At 37.6% G+C, this 14,356-nt stretch overlaps 1 protein-coding gene across 3 annotated transcripts in view; it reads left to right on the forward strand.

Moving 5' to 3' along the window:
- LOC127435421 (PRKC apoptosis WT1 regulator protein-like) overlaps window positions 1-14,356 on the forward strand; it is a 90,795-nt gene that overhangs the window by 59,603 nt on the left and 16,836 nt on the right. For all 3 annotated transcript variants that reach the window (XM_051688910.1, XM_051688909.1, XM_051688908.1), the window contains 2 exons: window positions 2,836-2,964; window positions 8,193-8,221. In XM_051688910.1, coding sequence (XP_051544870.1) covers window positions 2,836-2,964; window positions 8,193-8,221 — 158 coding nt within the window. The remainder of the gene's footprint in view (window positions 1-2,835; window positions 2,965-8,192; window positions 8,222-14,356) is intronic.

Below are 14,356 nucleotides of genomic sequence, written 5' to 3' on the forward strand. Positions count from 1 at the left end.
CGAGTTTTGCACAGGCACGCATCACTCACAATTTCTTCAGAAAATGTAAAAATGTAGTTTATTAAAAGTAGGAAGTGGAGTGAGATGCAAGATCTTTTATGAATGTTTGAATGAATATACCATGTGATATTTGCACATCTCTTTCATGAGTTCTGACTGTTAGGATAATTATAGGGCTTGCCTCTTTTCCTAGCCAAAAATATGTTACACAAGACAGAGAAGCATCATAGTCTGGAGGTTGAGATGAGGGGGATAGACTATAGTTTTAGGGCAGGAATGTTGAGCATGCCAGAAAAGGAGTATTAACATGATAGATTGTGTATCTTTTTTTTTTTTTTTTCAACGACGAGACAGAATTTCCACCCGCACTTGCATTCCTAATAAAGCAGAGGATTATCACAGATGGGTTGTTTTAAATGAAGCCCCTCTCCCTTGTGGCAAAGACACAAGAGGGTTAAAGGTATGAATGTCTAAGAGGTTTATTTATTAAAAATTCTGGTTCTTCTAACCACATACTGAAAAAAATGATTTTTTTATCATTTTATAATTTTTTTTGTAATGAAAACACCATGTGAAATGTTTATCATTAACTACACATCATAAACCTCCAGTCAGTAAGTGAGTATGTATGTGTTCATGCCAAACACGTTTTTACATCCATCTGTGCCGTTTCTAATTGCTTTTCTATTTAAGCATGCATTGGACAGACGGACGGACAGCATCTCGTGCAGGAGCGGCACGCTTTTAAGATGCCAGGTCAATTTAAATGAACTTCAGCTTTTTAAATCTCAAAACACCTGCATTCTGTTTCATTCATTGCGCTGCATAATTTGTGATTTTGTGAGTCTTTTTGGACTCATAAGAGTCATTCCTTTGTGAATTGAACTATACTGGTTGCATTGCAGTTAGTAGTCAGCGAAGATAATAGAAACATGTGTATTTATTGTTTTATGGTACCCAGTCTATATCTCATCAATTCTAAATGCAAACTCACTCACAGAATATTTTATTCTTTTGCCATGGCACTGCAGATTAGTGGTGCAGGAAACTAACTCTTTCTTCAGACTCTCTCCCAGAAAAGTAACAGACCCCCAATATCTTTTTAAATTTTACACAATGTTTTTCCTCTTAAATTAACCTCTTTAACTGCATATAAAAGTTTCAGAACTAGACTCTCTTAAAAAAATGTAAAGGAACTGCTGCAATTCAAAATTAATAGGTCTATTAGCTTTTTATTGTTTTCTTAAAGAGAGAGTTCATTTAAAAGTGAAAATTCTCTCATTCTGCCATCTTAGATGTGCATGACTTTCTTCTGCTGAACAAAAACAAAGATTTTTAGAAGAATGTCTCAGCTCTGTAGGTCCTCACAATGCAAGTGAATGGGTACCAACATTTTGAAGCTCCAAAATGCACATAAAGGCAGCATAAAAGTAATCCATATGACTTTAGTGGTTAAATCCATGTCTTCAGAAGTGATATGATATGTGTGAGTGAGAAACAGATCAATATTTAAGACTGTTTTTACTATAAATTCCCCTCCCTGCTCATTAGGTGGCGATATGCTCGAAGAATGTGAAAAGTGAAAGAAGAAGAATGTGAAAGTGAAAGTGGAGATTGATAGTAAAAAAGGACTTGAATATTGATCTATTTCTCACCCACACCTATCAGATTGCTTCTGAAGATATGGATTTAACCAGTGGAGTCGTATGGATTACTTTTATGCTGCCTTTATGTGCTTTTAGAGCTTCAAAGTTTACTTGCATTGTATGGACCTACAGAGCTGAGATATGTTTCTAAAAATCTTCCATTTGTGTTCAGCAGAAGAAAGTAAGTCATACACATCTGGGATAGCATGAGGGTGAGTAAATGATGGGTCACTTTTATTATGAGTATATATATATAGTTACATATTTACACAACAATGGCTTCCTTTGAAAATGTCTTTTGTCATTTACTGTTGTGACAGTAATTTGCCCCTAAGTTTATGAGCTGTCTTAATTGACATAAATGATTGTCATTAGGCAGGGGAATGTCTCATTTTGGCTAACGGGCAGCGAGAAGCAGAAGTGACCTCTTTAAGGGTGCAGCGGGGCTGATAAAGTGTGTTTACTGATCCCTGGGGAGGGTGAAAAGGATATGGTGTGCCTCTTTGTGTGTGTGCATTTAAGTACCTCTTTTGTACTTTCATTTGTGTGTGTGCCTGCCTGTTGTTACATTCCAGTTTAGCCTTGTAAGGCTTTTTTACCCTCCCCAGCCTGCCAATGGGCTCCTCCTCCATTCGTTCTCTCAGATCTTCGTGATACAGGAAAGACTTGTTTATATGTAGACAGAAAACCTGTTTCTCTCTGTGTCACTTTGATCATGTAGGGCAATGGGCACATTTATAATTGTCATTCATAAATGACTGTCAAACTGTTAGCACTCATCAAATTTGCCATGTTTGTTGAGAAATGTTACTTTGCACTTGGCAAACAGCACACTTTCTGTGTCCGTTTGTGTATATGGGGGCGTGTGTTTTGTCTTGTGTTTTATGAAGTCATAAAAAGTGCTCAAAAGTGTTCTCAACTGGATTTTACATTGGCATCAAGTTGCCACCCAATACAGAAGAAAAATAGTTTAGCACAAAATTAAAGAAAAATGTCATTATAATCAAACATTGACATTCTTTATTTTTATAAATGTTTATCGTATTTATTAGGCCAACGATTCAGTAAACAAAACACATTGTGGTCTGCACAAACCATGTTAATCGCCATTGCAATAGAACCTGTATTAGTATAGATCTGAATAATAATAATAATAAAAAATCTAATCTAGCCTGAAATTTCTCTGCAGAGCTTGGATGAGCTTGATGATGATGATGGTGAGGAAAAGGGGATGAAGATTGGTGAAACTCTTACTCAGCACAACACAGTCCAGAATGAAGCAATGACATCTGACCCCGGAGCAGCCCACTCAATACAGGTAAGAGAGAGTGAGCATGTGTGTGTTGGTTTATCTTCTGAAGGGTGTGTTTTGAGTGCAATCACTGTTCTGCCTTACAGAGGCAGTGTTGACCAAAGAAAAACCCATAATCACATCAAGAGACAGAAAGCATTCGAACCGACACTTACGCTGCTTAACGCCATATTACAAAGCAGGATAATAACATGAAACCAGACATTTGGTGTTTGTCTTATATTTACAACATTCTTATGGTTGTATGGCAGTACATAAAATTACAGTTGATACCAGATCATCTTTGAGCTCTTACAGGCAACAAAATACTATAAGCACTGGTTTTATTTTGTTTTCTGCAGAATTCAGCAGGATTTTTCTCATATTGAAAGGGCCCTTAAAGCACAACAAAAGCTTGTAGCACATTTCTTTTTTAAAAGGTTTTGAAAAACATCATATTAAAAGATTAAAAATAAATATAACATTTATTATACTGAATTTTACTTTTATAGTGTCAAATAAATGTTGACATTAAAAAGAAATATATTAGAAATTATAGTATATACCTGTTTTCATATACACAAGTAGTAAAATTAAAGGCATTGTGAAATGCATGAACATTATGTCCCTGCTTTGGCAGGTGTCAAATGGTTTAGTTTTTTGCATGTGGAGAGATGGTAGATTTACCGTACACATGCATGTCAGACACGTTTCCCAAAAATGTGCATTTATAATTTGTGGAGTTTCATGCCGTTTTTTTTTACTGCTCTCTAACCAGCCACTACACATGGCCATAACAGAGCTTTCTAGAATATTAATAAAAGGCCTGACAGGGGGGCCTGAGTAGCTCAGCAAGTAAAGACGCTGACTACCACACCTGGAGTCGCAAGTTCGAATCCAGGGCGTGCTGAGTGACTCCAGTCAGGCTTCCTAAGCAACCAAGTGGTCCGATTGCTAGGATGGGTAGAGTCATGTTGGGTTAACCTCCTCATGGTTGCTATAATGTGGTTCATTCCTAGATAATTTTATGCAAGGATTTCCCCTTCAGGTAGGTGCTCTGTGTGTGCTGTTTTGCTGCTTCTCTCTAATAAAGTCCTGAGCAGCTCAAGGCCTCCATCTGCTTCTGTTTAAGATGGGCTTTACCTTTCTTCTCTTCTGCCATTCAAAGAAAACACACTTTGATACCGCCAGAACTTGCAGAACCATACAGAACATTCCACAGGATCATCTCTCTCCAGTGTGGTGCCAGAGCAGCAGTACATCTTTGGAAAAATCTTCTAGTTCTTCCACATTTTGAACATTTTTAAAACAGTTTTTGAGCATTAAAAAATGGTTGAAAGTTTAAATCGATGTCAAACGTCTCTGAATTAACTCCATATTTTTACAAAAATGCCCCTGTATTTTTAAACCTAGTGAGCTGCCTACCAAGACAGCATATTTGGCCATCCTAGGCACACTTGAAGGTTTCAATCGATATCCAAAAAGGCTCATATTATATCCATATTGTCACACAAAGTCTGTGCCTCAAAATCTAGTGAGCTGCCTACCTAGACAGGGTTCCCATGGATCCTTAAAAAGTCTTAATGTCTTAAATTCAGTTTTCCGAAATGTAAGGTCATAGAAAGTCTTAAATATCTTAAATGATACAACAAAAGTCTTAATTAGCATTTAAAGAGGTCTTAAATTTGGGAGCGGAAAGACAGGAATCATGAGATGACCTAATGTGATGATCAAACTTCAAAAGAATATGATTTCATTAAATAAATGCATGCGCTTTTTCCTTTAGAGTAAAATTGTGGCACTGTTGTATTTTCTCCAAGTACGTGGGGGCTTGTGAGTGTTTTCAGCTGTTGCAGAGCAGTTCGCAATCATTAGGCCATATTGGAAATTTATGACAAGCGGTCACTAATGATCCACTGTTGAAGATCATTTTTGAGCATAAAAGAAAAAGGTTGAAAGTTCAAATCGATGCCAGAAATCTTGGAATTAACTGCATATTGTCACTTAAAGGCTGTGTCACAAAACCTAGTGAGCTGCCTACTTAGACAGCATTTTTAGCTTCATATGTGCGTTCAGATGTTTGAATCATCCAGAACCAGAACATCTCAGAATTGACTCCATTTTGTCACAGAAAGGCCACTGTTTCAAAACCAAGTGAGCTGCCTACCTAGACAGCATTTTTGAGCATCATAGGAACGGTCGAATATTGATGCCTAAATATCTCAAAATTGACTCCATATTGTCACACAAAGACCACTGTGTTTCAAAACCCAGTGAGCTGCCTACTTAGCATTTGTGAGGATCATAAGTGCATTCAGATGTTTGAATTGATGCCAAAACATCTTAGAATTGACTTCATATTGTCACACAAAGGCCACTGTCTCAACGTAGTGAGCTGCCTACCTAGACAGCATTTGTGAGGATCATAAGTGCGTTCAGATGTTTGAATCGATGCCAAAACATCTTAGAATTGACTCCATTTTGTCACACAAAGGCCACTGTGTTTCATAACCCAGTGAGCTGCCTACTTAGACAGCATTTTTCAGCATAAAAAATGATTGAAAGTTCAAATCGATGCCAAACATCTCCGAATTAACTCCATATTGTCACACAAAGGCTACTGTCTCAAAACCTAGTGAGCTGCCTATCTAGACTGCACATTTGGCCATCATAGGCACACTAAAATGTTTAAATCAATGCCTGAAATGGATTAGAATTAAGTCAAAAAAGGCCACCGTGTCTCAAAACCTAGTAAGCTGTCTACATAGACAGCATGTTTTGGCCATTGTAGGCACACTTAAAGGTTTGAATCGATGTCCAAAAAGTCTCAGATTATCTCTTTATAGTCACACAAAGGCTGTGTCTCAAAACCTAGGGACCTGCCTACTTAGACAGAATTTTTGAGCATCATAAGAACGGTCAGATGTTCGAATCAATGTCAAAACATCTCTGAATTAACTGCATATTGTCACACAAAGGCCACTCTCTCAACGTAGTGAGCTGCCTACCTAGACAGCATTTTTGAGGTCATAAGTGCGTTCAGATGTTTGAATCAATGCCAAAACGTCTTAGAATTAACTCCGTTTTGTCACACAAAGGCCACCGTTTCAAAACGCAGTGAGCTACCTACCTAGACAGCATAAAAAATGGTTGAAAGCTCAAATCCATGCATATTGTCACACAAAGGCTGTGTCTCAAAACCTAGTGATGCCAAAACATCTCAGAATTGTCTCCATATTGTTATACAAAGGCCACTATGTCTTTAACCTAGTGTGCTGCATAACTACAGCATTTTTGAGCATCATAGGAACGGTCAAACGTTCGAATCGATGCGTAAACCTCTCAGAATTAACTTCACATTGTCACTCAAAGGCCGCTCTGTCTCTCAAACTAGTGAGATGCCTGCCTTGACAGCATTTTTTGGGCATCAAAGATGCATTTGAACATTTAAATCAATTCCCAAAAAGGCTCTGAATTAACTCCATGCACTCACACAAAGGCCATTGTGTCTCAGAACCTAGTGGGCTGCCTAATTAGACAGAATATTTGGCCATCTTAGGCACTTTTGAAGTTTCACATCAGAAGTAACCACTAATTGTCACACACATGCTGTTTCAAAACCTAGCGAGCTTCCTACCTAGGCAGCATTTTTTTGAGCAGCATAGACGTAAGGAGTCAAACATGCCTATGATGCAATGATGTCAAGGCACTTTCAACATGTCTTACTTGCCAGAAAATGCTTTCTAGTTAGGCAGCTCACTAGGTTTTGCGATGCAGCCTTTGTGTGACAGTATGGTTTTAATTCATAGCCTCAAAGCGTTCATGCTCATTTGCATTTTTAATTAGCACTTCTTTTGTGAAGACATTAGATGAGCTGGGAGGGATTTCCCATGCGTCAAAGAGCTGACCCCAGCAATAAGAACTGTGCGATAGTGGCAGTGTAATTTTCACCTGACAAAGGCGCCTGTTAGAATCGTTATGGAGAAGACCAGAATTTCCATAGTGCAATTAAACCCATTTTCCTTTAAAAACAAATGCTGCAGATATTGATAAAAATTCTCCCTTTTTTTTTTTTTTTTTTTTTTTGGTTGTTTATTTATCTGCACTGTAAGCTCAAGGCTTTTCAGCATTTGTGATAAGTCGTACGAGGCCTGTGTGGATAATGTGAATGGGGGACAGGCCTAGCCGCTTGTCTCTGGCAGGATTTTAATGTTTATCGTATAAAGCAGGAAAGATTTAGGGCACATGAGCACAGCTCTGGAATGCTAAATCAGGCCTCTTCTGGACTTTATTACACCTGCGTTCTGAGATCTTTCCTTTTAAATTGGCTGTCAAAATCACAAAACCTGTCAGATCCGTAAACACCTATGGATTCCTTTTTAAGCAATGGGCAATTTATGAGAACTGAAACTGGTCTGAATACAATGAGTGTATTTGCTCGCGCTCTCTCTCTCTCTCTCTCTCTCTCTCTCTCTCTCTCTCTCTCTCTCGCTCTCGCTCTCTCTCTCTCGCTCGCTCTGTGTATTTTCACACTCTCTCACCTAGACCACTTTCTGTTGTATTTCTTTGCTCTTGTGTTTTCATCTCTGATTAAAGAAAAAGGACCCTGGTTTAAGGTTAATGTTTAAGGATTTCTGCAATCGATTTACCCTGGTCCTACACAAACCTGCTGTATCATCATTGAGCCCTTGAGTAAAGCATGTTAACCTCAGGTTTTGTCAAATTATGCTGATTTAAACAGCTGACAGTGCCAAACTGTTATTGATGCATGAAAGCATAATCAAATTAACCAAAATATTTAGCCGATTAATTCATATTTTTACCAAAGTATTTGCTGATCAAAATGACTTTCAATTTTAGGTTTTGTCACACTGAGATAGAATTTTAAAAGAACTGAAAAAGTAACGTTTTGGTATTATAGAGTTCAATATCTCTCAGCCCTTTAGTGAACATCTGAGAATGATAACCATAATCAGTAGGCTATCACATTGATGAAGCTTGTTTTGATGTGTTTCTTTGGAGCAAACACTACTGTATGGCTCTGAGCTGTCCAGCTGAGTACCTGGATTTATAGTTTTCTTTTCTTTTTTGTTTTATTTTTTTTGGATTTGCTTTTCTACTTTAGCAAGGGGCCCATGAAAAAGTCATGCTTTTGAAAGAGCAATAGAAAAGAAGCTGTGTGTGTTTTGTTTTTTTTAGCATCTGTCTATTTATTGCCTGTGGTGTGTTCTCATTATTTCTGCTTTTTCTTTCAGGACACTCCGAGATCCAGGTCTCATAAAAGGTGAGTGTAAATGTGTCTGTCATATTCAGTGTCGGGGAAGCTATTTTAAAACTAGCTTACTCATACATTATAGTAGTTAAACTACATTTAAGCTTCCCTTTTAAAAAGTAGTCAGCTACTAAACTACAAGCTGCTAACAAAACAGTAGCTAACTACATTGAAGCTATATCAACTTTTTTATGATTTTTTTAGGAAGAGCAGCGTTTATCTGACACCACAAGGGTATCAGTTAGGGTGACAGTATCAAACTTAATATATTAATACACATAAATGCACACTAATGATGCTAAACAGTAGTATTTTTCTAAAGATTTATTTAGCTTTAAATACAAGGATGAAAAATGGCACTCAAGTTCCAGGAACACAACTGAGTGATGATTCAAAGAAATGGGTGAATTTTTTATTTTATTTAGAATGAACTGATTGCAAGGCTGTGAATGAAATATAATGTGACAAAATTTTTTGTTATGTAATGTAATTTTTGGAATAAATAGCTTGTTACTAGAAAAGTACACTAATTTGAATCAGCTGGGTTAAAGGGCGTTCAGACTAAACAGATTCTTGCGTTAAGAAAAGCTAGACAGCACAATGAATGAAACAACGCAGGTGTCTTGAGATACGTTTTTAAAAGTTGAAGTTCTTTTAACTTGACCCATCTTAAAAACGTAGGACTTCTGTGTGCGATGCTGAAAACAAACAGCAAGATGCTGCGCAGTGGTCAAAAATGTCCAACACATGTTTACATAGAAAACATTTTTTTTTTTTAATAGCACATACGGACGCAAAAACACTTTCTGTTTGAACGGCCCCTTAATTTCACACTACAAAATGTAGTTATGTAAGTATGTAAAAAAGTATGTGAACCCTTTTGAATTAGCTTGTTTTCTGCATTAATTGGTCAAAAATGTGATCTCATCTACATCAAAGTCACAAGTATAGACCAACGCAATGTGCTTAAGGTAACAACACACAAACAATTATAATATTTCATGTCTTAATTGGACACATCCCATTAAACATTCGCAGTGCTATGGAAAAGTAAGTGAACCCTTGGATTTAACCTTTTTGCAGGTGAGTTCCGCCTATACTGACGGACCCCCCTGCGTGAGTTCTTTAATGCGCGCTGTGATTTAAAAAAAAATCTCACCTTACTCTTCACAGCAAATGCACTGAAGGACAGATTATGTCACAGAAGGTGCACTGAAGGACAGATTATATATTATCAAACACATAATGTGGTTTTTAGATGTTTATAATGATTGATTGTGATTGATAAGATGTGATCGAGAATGCACTTGCCAGCTATGTGTGTCCCCATATTTTTTACATGCAATGCAACATGGGATTCTGAGTCCGTGATAGAAGCATAGAAGATTCTGAAAGCCTAGCCGTTCCACTTTCCCAGCACCGGAAGTGGTTAAAATGAGTGACAGATGGAATGGGAGAAGGCTCGAGTTTGCATATTCTTGGTTTTACATCAGAAACATGGCCTCATTGCGGCATCAAAACAGTGCGCTCCATTGTAACTGCTTTAAACTTTTATTTAGTGATTGTTTGGGTTAATAACTGGTTGATCTTCCTTTGTTAGCAATAACTTCAACCAAGCATTTCCTGTAGCTGCGGATTAGATGTGCACAGAGTTCAGAAGGACTTTTGGACCATTCTTTCTTAAAGAAATGCTTAAGCTCAGCCATATTCTTAGGATGTCTGGTGTGAACGGCTCTCTTGAGGTCATTCCACAGCATCTCTATTGGGTTAAGGTCTGTACTCTGACTGGGCCACTCCAAAAGGTGGATTTCGTTTTTTCTTTGGCAAACTTCAGGCGCGCAGCAATGTTTTTGTTGGAAAGCAGTGCCGTCCTTCTCATGAACAGAGATGTTAACCAATTCCAATGATTCCTTCAGGTCTTTAGCTGTCACTCTAGGGTTAATTTTTGACCTCTTTGAGCATTCTGCAGTGTGCATTTGAGTCATCTTGGCTGGACGGCCACTTCTAGGGAGAGTAGCCACAGTACTAAATTGTCTCCATTTATAGACAATGTGTCTAACTGTGGACAGATGAATAATATCTAAGCTTTTCAAGATGCTCTGTAACCCTTTCCAGCTTTATGCAAAGCAACAATTCTTGATCGTAGGTCTTCTGAGATCTCTTTTTGTGAGGCATGGTCAACGTCAGCAGATACTTCTTGTGAATAGCAAACTCAAAATGCTTGGGTGCTTTTTATAATTCAAAGTAGCTCTAACCTACACTTCCAATCTTGTTTCATTAATTGAATGCCAGTTTTGCCAACTCCTGACTCTAATTATCTTTTGTTGACATCATTGGTCTAGGGGTTCACATACTTTTTTCCAACCTACATTGTGATTGTTTGAATGATGTATTCAGTTTGTATAAGAACAATACAGTAATTTGTGTGTTATTAGTTATAACAGATTGTGTTTGTTCATTATTGTAACTTAGATGAAGATCAAACCAGATTTTAAGACAAATTTATAAATACAGTACATGCAGGTAATTTCCTGCCACAGTAGTATGATTAGTACTTCCAGTTACCACCCCACACTGCACATATCTATCAGCAGGTAAAATATAATGTTTCCAGCCTTGCGGTGACTTTGCACACAGGCTGACTGGAGAGATTAAAGCCTCAGTTTTAGTCATTAACCACAGCTCTGGACCATGCACTCATCTCATGGCTTCTTTCAAATGTAAAAAAAAACTTGGTTTGAACATTTGTTTAAGCAAAACTGCTAAGAAAAAAGAAGACTCTTGTCAGAAGAAAGGGATTTAAAGCCTGTGAAATGACAGCATAGCTTAACTGGACTAATTTTCAGAGCTATTGTAACAGTGCCAGAAGAGTTTTCGTTCTCTTATTTGGCAGTAAAGTCAGGCCTGAATTTGTTCCCACTTAAATTATACAAGTGGACTGTTTGTATCAAGCTGAGCAGACAAATTTGAAAGAGAAGTTGAATGAAAACTTTGAGACCTAATTGGACTTTCTTTCCCCCTTATCCTTAACCTAAAACAAACACTTAGTGTGTTTGTCTTCCTGTATTTACTCTTACTTAGTGACTCTGTCAATTCTCACGTCACATACTCTAAACGATTTTGCTTCCTGCCCCAATATTGAGTATTTTTCTTAAACGTTTCCAACTGTCACAATGCCAGAGCGACAGCTAACAATCAAATTAAAAAACTGTCCCATTGCTGTATTTAATATTTCAGAAACACCAAAGAGAGGTAGAACATGTCTGCAATGGTTTACTGTGGTGTTTCATTTGTTCAGTGCTAACAAAATATTATTTGGAACTTGATGAATGTTAACCATAGATACAATTTTTCTGAACGAATGAATAATCTGGCATCAGTTCAAAAACATAGTTAATCTCGAGTTAAAAGCAAGACTTTAAAGTTGGACTTTGGATGTTTCCAACTTTAAAGACTTGATTACATATACATAATTTTAACACAAATTTAAGCCCCGGTTTGCAGTCAGTCCGAGTCTGTGCTCTTCTTTGCTTGTTGGTCCAGTCTGCAGATTTAGGGCCAGTCGGAATTGACAGATTTCACACTAACTAGTGTAGTAAACGATGGGCACTGTCTCTGAATTCTTCCCCTTCATACTGCTATTCCATCTGTCAGAGGATATCAAACATGTTTGCTATTTTTGAGCCGACTGTACATGCCTACAGATGAAAACCAGTTGTGAATGATGCTCCACGACCCTTATCTGAAGTAATTAGGTGAACAGCCAATTGAAATTATAAGTGCAGGGCCACAGAGCTCGAGAAATGGATATGGCGAATAAGCACTCAAGTGGAGTTTAACTTAATGCCATTCACCTCCAACTTGTGTTGTCGTTTATAGAGGCCATACTGGACGTGTCTTCTCAACCAAGACCACACCAAATTTATTTCACAACTCTGAACACAGAGTAATAGCAACAGCAGCCAGTTCCCATATGAAATATGATGTTTGTTTACATCAGTCATGCACCTTCTAGAACGGGGAGTGTGTTTCCGTGCAAGTTTGTAACCAGTTTGGATCGACCTGACAGTCAAGAAGTGTATGATCGTCAGTAGTTTAGTGTGTGATGCCCAATTTTTATCTGTAGCCATTTAAAAAGTTGGTAAGTGTTTGATATCTATATTTTTATAAACAGTTCAGATTTTAAAAGTCGTGTAGTGTAATCAAGCCTTAAGTTGTGACTGGATGTGCCACATTCAAAGGCAAGCAGTTGTCAAATCCTTACCAGTAACCAGTTAAATTCTGCCTAACAAAAACTCTTAATTCAAAATGATTACTAGTTTTGAGAGACGTCCCACTCTTTATTGCATTATTCCATGTTTCTTGTCACTCTCATATGTAAATAACTTAAAGCAATCTTGCAAATTTATAGCCGCTCAAATATATCAAACGCTGTATAAACGATATAGCAAAATACCTGTATTGTTGACACCTTTGTACCGTCGCACAGTTGATAGTCATACCGCTCAGCCTTGGTAGAAGTATTTCAGTGTTTCCAGAGTTAATGAGATCTGCCATGCAAAAGCAAACCACATTTTTGTCAAAATTAAGTTTTGACCTAAATCGGGCCTCTCAGATGATGATCTGTCCTGTGACAGATGGGTTTGACTCAACTCTGCTAGGATTCAGGGACAATAATTTAAGACTAATTTGCAGTCCACATTTAGCAGGGAAATTGGTCTCAATGTTAACGTAGTTACTTTATTTTTCCTTTGTAGGTCGGTGCATCCAAATTGTATGTCCAACATAGTTGTAGTGATGACATTCACTATTTCTCTCACTCACTCACCCTACCGCTGAGTTTCCAGGAGCAGATCATTACCTCTGCCGCCTCCTGTTTCCTCTCCACAGGGGACTAATGCTACAGAGTGGCTGTTAAATTTTCAGAACATGAACATTCAGATTGGACATCTGGTCCATTTTCTGAGCCAATCAGATTCAAATAACACTACACTGATAGAGCCAAAGAAAAATATAACACACCGTATCTGGAAGCATTAAAATATGCATTCTTTTCCTTGAAGATTCATAATATTTTATTCATAATTTCAGTTATCTTCAGTGTTGTACAAAACAGCAGTGTCTTTGAAAGATGACCATATGCATTTTTGAAACTTGAGTTTACTTGAGCTTACCTGTGCATAACCATGATGCTAAGTTGTGTTGTGGGTGGTTCCCAGGGTGTTCTGAGTAGGTTAGATTTTGATTACAGGCCAAAAGAGTCCACCTCCAAATCGCTGTGATATTCTGCTCCCTTGATATGGTTCCTCTTTCAGTGTAAGTCTTTAGGATTTATTTGCCCATTTTATTTTCCGCCAGGTGAAAATCATAAGTCAGATGGCTTAGAAATGTAATAGCACACTTCATACCCGAAGTATAAGCAATAATAATATTGATGCTTACTTTTGCAATAAATTGTCTGGGTCCATAAGCATTAGCCTGGTTGGTTGCACATCAGTTCTTTTCTGTTCGCATGACCTGAATATCCTCATTAGATCAAGCGCTTCACCATACCTTCTCATTAGCAGGAGGATTAGAATGGCTGTCAGTCAAAACAGAGGCATTCTGGGAATAACTGCACTGAATATTTGAGCTAGCAAATGGTTTTTCAGTGCCTGAAAGAGTCTTACAGACCTTTAAGGCTGTTAATGTTATGGGGACCAAAGCCCCCTTCTGCCTTTCTGTGAAATTAGGGTTTTTAGAGGAGAGAGATGAGGTGATTCAAGCTGGTTTCTACATAGAATGGGATATTTCTTAGGGCCACTGTTGCTTTTGTCACTTTCACAGCTAATTTCACAGCAATTTTCAGAACATTTCTCAATTCTTTTTTTCTTTTTCTAGCTGAAATGTAAGCATTTGAAATGTAAAATCACACATCGTTTAGAGTGGGCTCTGTGCAGTTTTAACTTAAGAGTGCCCACAACTGCTGTAGATCTAAGAACATGCTTGATAATGACTTAATTCTCTGGATATGAAATTCAGATCAGCCAAGAAGACATAAAATCAAAGACTTTTGAGTGACTTCTAATTAGTGGTGTGTCTTAGGCAAGCATTACTTAATATAGTTCAAATGTTAGGGATGGGAACAAACCTTTAAATATTAAACTT

Source organism: Myxocyprinus asiaticus, chromosome 45, assembly GCF_019703515.2.
Source record: "Myxocyprinus asiaticus isolate MX2 ecotype Aquarium Trade chromosome 45, UBuf_Myxa_2, whole genome shotgun sequence".
NCBI lineage: Eukaryota > Metazoa > Chordata > Actinopteri > Cypriniformes > Catostomidae > Myxocyprinus > Myxocyprinus asiaticus.